The sequence below is a fragment of the Chiloscyllium plagiosum genome, chromosome 9 (assembly GCF_004010195.1).
Source record: "Chiloscyllium plagiosum isolate BGI_BamShark_2017 chromosome 9, ASM401019v2, whole genome shotgun sequence".
NCBI classification, from domain to species: Eukaryota; Metazoa; Chordata; class Chondrichthyes; order Orectolobiformes; family Hemiscylliidae; genus Chiloscyllium; species Chiloscyllium plagiosum.
In genome coordinates this window covers 12,174,738-12,185,036 of record NC_057718.1, presented here as the reverse complement: position 1 = coordinate 12,185,036, position 10,299 = coordinate 12,174,738, and the positions used below count along the sequence as shown (strand labels likewise).

Below are 10,299 nucleotides of genomic sequence, written 5' to 3'. Positions count from 1 at the left end.
AACATTTAAGAGGCATTTGGATGGGTATATGAATAGGAAGGGTTTGGAGGGATATGGGCCGGGTGCTGGCAGGTGGGACTAGATTGGGTTGGGATATCTGGTCGGCATGGATGGGTTGGACCGAAGGGTCTGTTTCCATGCTGTACATCTCTTTGACTCTATAAGAACATTGCTGGGGTTGGATGGCTTGAGCTATAGAGAGAGAGACTAAATAGGCTGGGGCTATTTTCCCTGGAGCTTTGATGGCTGAGGGGTGACCTTAGAGGTTTATAAAATCATGAGGGGCATGGATAGGGTGAACAGCCATGGTCTTTTGTCCAAGGTAGGGGAGTCCAAAACTAGAGGGCATAGGTTTAATGTAAGAGGGGAAAGATACAAAAGGGATCTAAGGGGCAACATTTTCACACAGAATGTTGTGTGTGTATGGAATGAGCTGTCAGAAGAAGTTGTGGAGGTTGGTACAGTTACAGCATTTGAAAAGGCATCTGGATGGGTATATGAATAGGAAGGGTTTAGAGCGATATGGACCAAATGCAGGGAAATGGGACTAGATTAATTTAGGATATCTGGTTGGCATGGATATGTTGAACCGAAGGGTCTGTTTCCATGTTGTTTCCATATGAGCTATGAATTCTGTGAGATGATTGATTCCTGAAGTTCATATCATGGAAATTTAATTCCCCAAATCATAAGGGAATATTATCAGGATACTTCTCATTTTTATATATTCGCATTGTGAAAGAGAAAGAATGGTGTGTAAAATTCAATTTCAGTTGATGTTACCTTGTCACTTAGCATGTCCCTGTAAACAGTTCAGCCACTGTCGCCAGTAGAAACACAGTTTGTTTAGAGGGAAATTGTGGTATTTGTTTCTTCGCAATTGTATAATTGAATGACAGAGCACAGAAAATCCATGGATTGCACTTTCTAGTTCTGCAAGTGAATTCCTGATATCTCTGCAGAGCAAGATTATGGTGGACAGGTGGCACTAGTTAGATAAGTAATACTTACCAGTGCCTAGGATTGGTAGACTGCAAATTTTCAGTTGGTTAAGAATCCCTGTGTGCACTTGCCAGTTCCAAAGGAAACATGAATCACCAACACAGTTATCTTGATGTTGTCAAATGTGCCTGTGCTCTCAGAATTGACTTAATCCGGCGAGTAGGGAGAAGACATGGAAACAAAGACTGTATCTGGTACATTTCTAAGTTGCTTTGCTTGAATGTGTGTCATGTATCTAATTGATAAAAATCTGTGGTATATTTGAAAATAAAATATTACAGTACCATAATAATAATTATGTAATTTCATATCGTACATAAAATGCATCGTCTAGTCTAGTGCCATTATACCAGGATTATAGCAATATATAACTTAAAAGCAGGATTGGACCACTCAATAATATGATGATTGATGTGATGTGGTCTCAACTTCATTTTATCCCTGGTTGCATGTCATGGTCCAATAGTTTCATGCGTATGAAAAATCTGTCTAAGTCAGCCTTGAATAAATTTAATGATATTGCTTTCTGGAGAAAAGAACCAAAACATTTTTATCACCATCTTCAAAGTGAGACATCTTATTCTTAGATTGTGTCCCTTAGTTCTAGTCTTCCCCACAGCTTAAACATTGTTTCAGTATCCACATTATCAAAAACCCCTGGGTCTAGTATGCTTCAGTAAGATCACAGAAATCCTAAGCTATATGTCACAAAGCTGGTCCCCTTTTTTCTAAAAGCTGTTCCTTTTCTCAAGGATTATATGTTCTTGATTTTCTTTCAGAGGGATCTTAAATGGGCTGGGCTCCGATTAGACGAGTCTGGTACAGAGATGAAAAGGATTTTGAAAGGCGTATTTGTAAACAGATGAAACTTCAGGTCAAATTGGTCATGTTTTAGAAGTGATCTGTATAATGAAAGGGCTTGGTCAGCTCTCTAGCTGAGCAGTTGAGTCCAGAACTAGTTAGGAGTTCAGCAGTGGACTGCGAGAACAGGCTTCTCTCTTTCTGCCCTTCTAACTTCAACCTGTAAGCATTGTTCCATTTTTAAACTGTTTTTAAAGGGGGTTTGCTTGTTGGGACTGTTGTGTATATTTGGAACAACATAATTAAGTCTAGTTTGGATAGGCTGAGTTCTGCAGGGATTCTTTATTCTGTTCTTTGTGTTTCATTGTGTAATTTTGTGAATAAATTTCTGTCTGGTTTAAAACCTAGTAGTGAAACTAGTTAACTTACTCCGGGTAATTTTCACTGTACACATACTGAAACAAATTGCAAAGTTATGGTCTGGGTTGTGTGCTCAAGAATGTTTTGAGTGCTGTGGCCTAGTCCATAAGATATAAAACTTATATATTAATTCACCAAAACATGAGTTTTAAAACATTAATTAACTATACTAACACAGTGCTGAATTTTAACATTTTTATGGTATTATAATACTGTAGCTTGATACTATAATGAAATTATAATAATACTGTAGCTTAACTCCATAATGCAAATGTGGTCCCACGATATTAATGCATTACTGTATTACAATGTAATGATATCTGTAGAATAACACAATACCGTAACAGTACTGTCTTGAAGCTGTAAAATCTGCTCAAATTAAATCCTAAAGAGGATGGCACGCAAATTTGTGAAGTGTTTATAAGGGCTCCTGTAGTACGATAGTAGTGTCCCTACCTCTGGATCAAGAGGCCGAAGTTCAATCACACTTGCTGCAGAGGTGTGTAAGAACATCCCTGAACAGGTTGATTTAACAAAAAAAAAGTTCTTAAAGAGTGGACTCCACCAGACACTTTATCAGAATTTTATTTATTTAACTTACCATTGTCTTTATTTTGTTACCATTTATTGTTTTACTTAGCTGACTAACTGGATAAGTGCTGATAACACTGATATAGCAGTTTTTTTTATTCATTTATGCTTATTGTGAATGATGGTGTTTCTTCAATATTATTAATACGAAAGACAACTGTTGCTTAATACTCTTGCAAAATATAATATATTGTTTCCATCTTGAAATCCTGAAACTAGCTGCCAGCAGTATAAAAGACAAGCCAGTTGTGTTTCATACCAAAGTGAAGTCTTCTGGCTACACCGCAGCGCCAAGGTAAAAGTCACTTCTAATATTAATGTAGCATCTTAGCTGAGATTTTTCACTATTGCAGATTGCAGGTACACTTTGGTTATTCTGAAGCTCACTCTGTTCTGGTAGTGTACCATAACCCTGAGCCTGGTTTGCACATGGAGGATTCCACTTAAGACCAGCTGGAGAATGGTTATAGCTATGCTGCCTCACCTATCAAAGTGCGGAATGTTAACCGAAGGTTTTATCATTTTATTTTAAAACCATTATTGTATATGTAATTGATTTTTAAGCTTTGGCTGGTGTTTAACATTAAAATAGTGCCTTCTCCCATTTCAGCAAGCTGGACCCCATTATTGTTGTGCGTTTGGCTGCAATGGTGCATAACAATACATTTGACTAGATACATTATTAAAATCCCCATTTAGTGGAAGATCCTGGAAGTGACAACAGCTGGGGGAAGAGGGAATGGAGTGGGTATCCAGTGAACTGTCTCCCAAAGATATTGTTGGAATTTGGTGTTGTAATGACAATGATTCTTTGATCAGCTCTCATCACGCCTATGCACATCTCCTTCCAAGATGTCCGTTTACTTGTGACTACCATGATTGTCATCCATGAAATTATTGTGTGTGATTGCAACAAAAATCTAGCTGAGGTTCCTCTTAACTTAGTTGAAGAAAGAAAGTCCAGCTGACTGTTTAGACATTTACAGTATTGCTTCAAGCATCTGAGATATTTATTATGTGTCATGGCTCGCACATATACAGATATTTCACTGATCTACTCTTCATACCCAAATGAGGCTTGGACATGAATGAGAAACCCATTTCTGCTATCGCTGAGGCCACATGCTTATTGCTTCTAAGCATACTGGCTGATTAAACCCCAAAAGGCCCATGTGAGGGGAATATTGTGGGAACACTTGAAGTTGTATATTCCCTTGCTGGCTTTTCTTCTTCTGCATCAAGTCTGTGTTTGCTAGACAGAGGCTCAACCTCCAAAAGAGCTTCCCACAAACTATTAGGCAAGATCTGAACCGATTAATCCACGTCACCATCTCTTTTTAGTCTTCTCTTCCATTCCTGTCTTAAGTAGGTATACATAAGCCGAGCTATGAGATTTCAGCTCCAAATAGTTGAGCAAACACATTTAATATGAGTTACCACTACGGTTTACAGGCTTCGACTTTTGCCAGGTGAAAATCTGTCCAAAGGGTGCAATTCATCCTCATCAGGTATCACAGTGTCTCAATAGTTAGCAGTGTTGCCTCACAGTGTCAGGGACCTGATTTCCATTCTAGCCTCAGGTGACTGCTTATGTGAAGTTTCCATGTTCTCCCATGTTTCTGTGGGTTTCTGCTGGGTGCTTCAGTTTCCTCACGCAGTCCAAAGGTGTGTAGGTTAGGTGGATTAGCCATGCTAAATTGCCCTGTAATGTCCAGGGATGTGCAGGGTAGATGGAATAACCATATGTTACATATATTGGGGGTGGATGGGTGGGTCTGTGAGGAATATTCTTTAGAGGGCTGGTGCAGACTCAATGGGTCGAATAGCCTCTTTCTGCATTGTAGGCATTCTTTGATTAAGTTGCAGAATAATGGGTTCAAAAGTCCAGTATTTTTACTTTTTATGTGTTCATTCATTCTAATAATTATTATTTGATAATAATACACAATACTAATGATTTTGTTGCAGATTGAACATGTACACACCTAAAGTAAATCCCCCAAAATCTGTCAGCTCAGTGATGAAGGAGAAAACTAACAGTTTGACGTAAGAAAACTATCCGCAAGGAAGTCTTCTTAATTTCTAAAATCTAATTTTGAATTATTGTGGCTGTTGTGCAATTGTGAAAAATGGTCTGTTCCTGCTTATTTGTCATCGTCCCTCCCAATATTCTGGGAAGAGCATGCAAGTACATGCAAATTAAGCATGATATGCATATATTTATGTGGTGTATTTACATTTATGTAAGCTGACAAGATTCTGTTCCTAATAGTAAATATTAATGAATGAAGCCCCTTATTTCTTACTGATCATTAGTAACTGGTATTTTCACAATTTCAGAAATTCTGCTGACATATCATCAGCAATGTTTCCATTCAAATGTGCAGTGACAATGAATGCTATTTTGAATACAATAAATTGGGGTGCAGTTCAGCATTAATGCAAAGCAAGTGGAATTAATTTTGCCGAATATTCTACCATAGTAGATAGGCAGGATGCTGGAAGAACACAGCAAGCTAGGCAGCATCTGGAGGTGGAGAAGTCGGCGTTTCAGGTGTAATCCTGCTTCAGGATTCTGGTTGGGTGGAGGGGGAGCTGCAGATAAAGGGAGTGGAGGGGACAGGGTGGTGCAGTGGGGATAGATGAAGACAGGCAAAGGGTACGACCTGGTTGGTCAATCAGAGAAATGAATCCAGTAGGTGACTGGGAGGAGTGTAAGGGTTGGGGAGGGACTGTGAAGGGAGTCAGGGGAAAGGAAAGGAGTTAAATTGAAATTGGAGAACTCAATATTGGATCCTCCGGGCTGTAGGCTGCCCAGATGGAAGATGAGGTGTTCTTCCTCCAATTTGCGGTTTGGCTTGTGGCAATGGAGGAGGCCAAGGATGGTCATGTCAGAAAGGGAGTGGGAAGGGGAATTGAAATGGGCGGTAACTTGGAGATTCGGTTGGCCCCTGTGGGCCTGGCTGAGATGCTCGGCGAACTGTTCCCTAACTTTCCGTAAACTTAATGGTTCATCGAGCATCTCAGTCAGGCCCTCAGAGGTCGACCGGACTTCCCAGTCACCGCCCATTTTACTTCCCCTTCCCACTCCCTTTCCAACATGATCATCCTTGGCCTCCTCCATTGTCACAATGAACCAAACCGCAAATTGGAGGAACAGCACCTCATCTTCCGCCTGAGCAGCCTACAGCCTGGAGGACACAACATTGAGTTCTCCAATTTCAAATACCTCTCTTCCCATCTCCCGACTCCCTTCCCAGTCCCTCCCCCTCCCACTCCTCCCAGTCACCTACTGAATTCATTCCTCCCATTGACCAACCAGGTTGTACCTTCTAGCTATCTTCACCTATTCTCACTTCACCACCCTGCACTTGTCACCCCAATGATCTGCAACTCCCCTTACACCTACCCCCAATCTTGAAGAAGGGTTACACCCAAAATATCGACTTCTCCACCTTCTGATGCTGCCTGGCTTGCTGTGTTCTTCCAGCCTCCTGCCTGTTTACTTTGGATCCCAGCATCTGTAGTTTTTTTGTCTCTAACCAAGGATATTCTATCATATTCAATATTCAGTCCTGTACAAGTCCGCTGCTAGATGTTTTGTGTCTTAGCCTTGCCTAATTTCACCCCACACTTTTCCAATAATTAAGGGAAGAAATGGTGTTGATTACCAATAAGGTCTAGAGCATGTTTAACCTTCTAAACTGTTCCTGTATTTCTAATTGAATCCTTGTTGCTAAATCGTAATGCTTTGATTCTCCATAGGGGAGTTAGCAAAGAATACCCACTGAACAGTCTGGCACCAAGCAGACTTCATACAAGAGTTGCTGTTTCAAACCAACCGACACCTATATGCTGCATTCAATATTCAGGTATTACATGAATGGAGAACAAAGAGAATGTTTTCTGAGGCTATGAATCGAAAGGCTTGACATTCAAAGCTTGACAAGTGAAGGTGTGGTTGTCAACACAAAACTACTATCTCTTTATCGTTCATGGAAATTGGACTTTGCCTGCTGGACCATCATTTATTACCCATTCCTGGTTGCACTTGCGAAGGTGGTGGTGAGCTGCATTCTTGAACTCCTGAAACCCATTCAGTGTAAGTAGACCCAGCATGCCATTAGGAAGGGAGTTCCATGACTTTGATTGAGTGATACTGAAGGAATGACAATATATTTCCAAGTCAGGATGGTGAGTGGCTCATAGGGATTTTGAAGATGATGTTGTTCTTAAGTATGTGCTGCCCTTGTCCATCTAAGAAGGAAGCTGGTGGCGATGTAGCAGCCCAGCTGGAAGACTTCTGAGCTCAGGAGCTCATCTACTCCGGCTGCTTTTTACTTTGTTCTTCTGTCTCTGCTTTTTCTTAACGTTTCCATTTAATCTTTTTTTTAACTCATTCAGTGGAAAATGTTTTCTCCCAGCCTACGACCAGTGAAGAGGTTTCCAGTCCAGCGTAGCAGTATTGGCCAGGCGTGGTGGATTTTTCCTGACATGGTGGAGTTGGCTTGGCATGGTAGGCTTGACCTGGTGCAGCAGTCTTGGCTGGCCATGGCAGTCTTGGCCTGGCATGATGGCCTTGGCTTGGTACAGTGGTCTTGGCCTGGCATGGTAGTTTTGACCTGGCATGGAGATCATGGCCTGGTGCAGCAGACTTGGTTGGTGCAGCAGTCTTGGCCTGGTGAAGTGGTCTTTGCTTGGCATGGTGTTCTTAGCCTGGCATTGAGGTCTTGGCCTAATGCGGTAGTCTTGGCCTGGCACGGCAGTCTTCCAATGTGACAGCTCATCCGGATGGGCTGTCTCGGCTTGGTGTGGCGGTCTCTAGGATTCTCCCGGTGTGAAGGTCTTATCAGTGTGGAAGTCTTCTTCAGCATCAGTTTCCAGGTATTCCAGTAGCCTGGTGTAGAGGTCTTGTCCTGGTGTGTAGGTTCTGTCCCAGTGTTGAGGCCTTGTACTCCAGCCTGGATCGGTGGTCTCCCATTGTGAAGGCCTTGTCTCGGAGGGGCAGTATCGGTTTGGCATGGCAGTCTCCAGGTTTAATGGTCTTGTCCCGGCGTGGAGGTCTTCTTCAATGGCGGCTTCTGGGTATTCCAGTGTTCGTCATCTTAATTGACTTTTCCAGAACTGAAATTGATCTGAGATGAACTCTGTCTTAATATTTACTTTTTTGTTCTTATCTATGATTTCTGTCTTTAATACAGGCACCATGGTATGGTGACTCATAAACGTTTCCTTTTATTTTGTAGAAATGCATGTGATAATAAATTACTGTTCCATTCTAGATGGTAGTGGGCAGGAATGTGGAAGGTGAATGTTGACAGTGCACGCTGTTGCTACTGAGCAGTAGTGGTAGAGGGAGTGAATGTATGTTCGTCTGGTGCCAATCAAGCTTGTTGGCAAGCTTCTTAGATATTGCTGCAGCTGTAAACATCCAAGTAATTGGGGAGTATTCCATCACACTCCTGACTTGTGCCTTGTAGATAGTGGACAGGTTTTGGGGAGTCGAGAGGTGAGTTAATTGCTACAGAATGGGGTGGCACGGTGGCTCAGTGGTTAGCACTGCTGCCTCACAATGCCAAGGACCCAGGTTTGTTTCCAGCCTCAGGCAATTGTCTGTGGAGTTTGCACATCCTCCCAGTGTCTGGGTGGGTTTCCTCCAGGTGTCTGGTTTCCTTTCACAGTCCAACGAAGTGCAGGTTAGGTGAATTGAGTGTGCTAAATTGCCCATAGTGTTCAGGGATGTGTAGGTTAGGTGCATTAGTCAGGGTAAATATAGGGTAGGGGAAATGGGTCTGGGTAGGTTACTCTTCGGAGGGTGGGTATGGACTTGTTGGGCTGAAGGGTCTGTTTCCAGACTGTAGAGATTCTATATTACCATGAGTTCCTTTTCTCTCATTTGCTCTTGTAGCTACATTATTTATGTGGTTAGTTCAGATCAGATTCTGGTCAATGATGACTCCAGGATATTGATGACGGTGTATTCTGTGCTGGTAATGCAATTGAATGTCAAGGAGTGATGGTTAGATTTTATCTTGCTCAATTGCTTGGCACTTATGTGATGTAAACATTGCTTGCTAGTTGATAGCTCAAACTTGGATACGATTTATATCTTACTGCATTTGGACATGGACTGCTTCAGTATCTGAGGAGTTGCGAATGGTGCTGAACATTGTAGAATCATCAGCAAATATCCCTACTCTTATCTCAAGCTGGAGGGAAAGTAATTGATGAAACAGCTGAAGATGGTTGGGCCCAGGAACTCCGATGGAGGTGCCCTGGAGCTGACCTCCAACAACCACAATTATCTTCCTTTGTGCCAGATATGACTCTTACCAGTGGAGCATTTTCCCCCTATTCCCACTTACTCTTGTTTTGCTAAGACTCCTTCATGCCACGCTTGGTCAAATGCAACCTTGATGTCAAGGGCTGTCACTCTCACCTCACCGCTGGAATTCAGCTCTAAATTTGAACCAAGGCTGTAATGAGGTTGGGGGCTGAGTGGCCCTGATGGAATCCAAGCTGAGCGATGCTGCTTGATAGCACTGTTATGAAACCTTCCATAACTTTACTAATGATGGAGAGTCGATTGATGGGGCAGTAATTAGCTGGGTTAGATTTGTCTTGCATTTTGTGTGCACAACATATTTTGGCAATTTTCCACATTGTCAGGTAGTTGTCAGTGTCGTAACTGTACTGAAAAGCTTGGCTAGGGGTGAGACAAGTTCTGGAATACATATCTTCAGTACCAGTTGCTGGTGTGTTGTCAGGGCCATTGGCTTTGCAGTATCCAGTACCTTTGACTATTTCATGGTGTTATAAGGTGTGAATCAAATTGTTTAAAGACTCTCATCTGCAATGTTGGGGCCCTCTGGAGGAGGCCACAATCCATAGTCAATGTTGATGACTGTCCGGAAAACTCTCTCCCATCTGAATACCACTGTGCTCCCATCTCTGTTTTGATCTTGCGAGTGAGACAATACACAATGAGAGATGGTAATGGTTTTGTCTGAGACATTGTCTATAATATGATTCCTTGAGTATGATTGTGTCAGGCTTTTGTTTGGCTAGTTTGTGAGACAGGTCTCTCGATTTTGGCGGTAGTCCCCAGATGTTAGCGAGGAGGACTTAGCAAGGTCGACAGGGCTGAGTTCACTGGTGTCATTTCCAGTGCCTTAACCAATACCAGGATACCTGATTTCATTCCTTCTTTCAGGCTCTGTAGTAGTTACAGAGCTGAAAACGTGTTGCTGGAAAAGCGCAGCAGGTCAGACAGCATCCAAGGAGCAGGAGAATCGACGTTTCGGGCATGAGCCCTTCTTCAGAAATGAGGAAAGTGTGCCAAGCGGGCTAAGATAAAAGGTAGGGAGGAGAGACTTGGGGGAGGGGCGTTGGAAATGCGATAGGTGGAAGGATGTTAAGGTGAGGGTGATAGGCCGGAGTGGGGGTGGGGGCGGAGAGGTCAGGAAGAAGATTGCAGGTTAGGAA

General features: G+C 42.4%; 1 protein-coding gene across 5 annotated transcripts in view; it reads left to right on the top strand.

Moving 5' to 3' along the window:
- Positions 1-10,299, top strand: part of wdr27 (WD repeat domain 27) — a 531,763-nt gene that overhangs the window by 43,919 nt on the left and 477,545 nt on the right. For all 5 annotated transcript variants that reach the window (XR_006312430.1, XM_043695384.1, XM_043695383.1 and 2 more), the window contains exons 13-15: positions 3,034-3,109; positions 4,783-4,860; positions 6,580-6,686. Coding sequence is in view for 4 of the 5 variants with exons in the window: in XM_043695384.1 (XP_043551319.1) it covers positions 3,034-3,109; positions 4,783-4,860; positions 6,580-6,686 (261 nt within the window). In the remaining variant the exon portion in view is untranslated. The remainder of the gene's footprint in view (positions 1-3,033; positions 3,110-4,782; positions 4,861-6,579; positions 6,687-10,299) is intronic.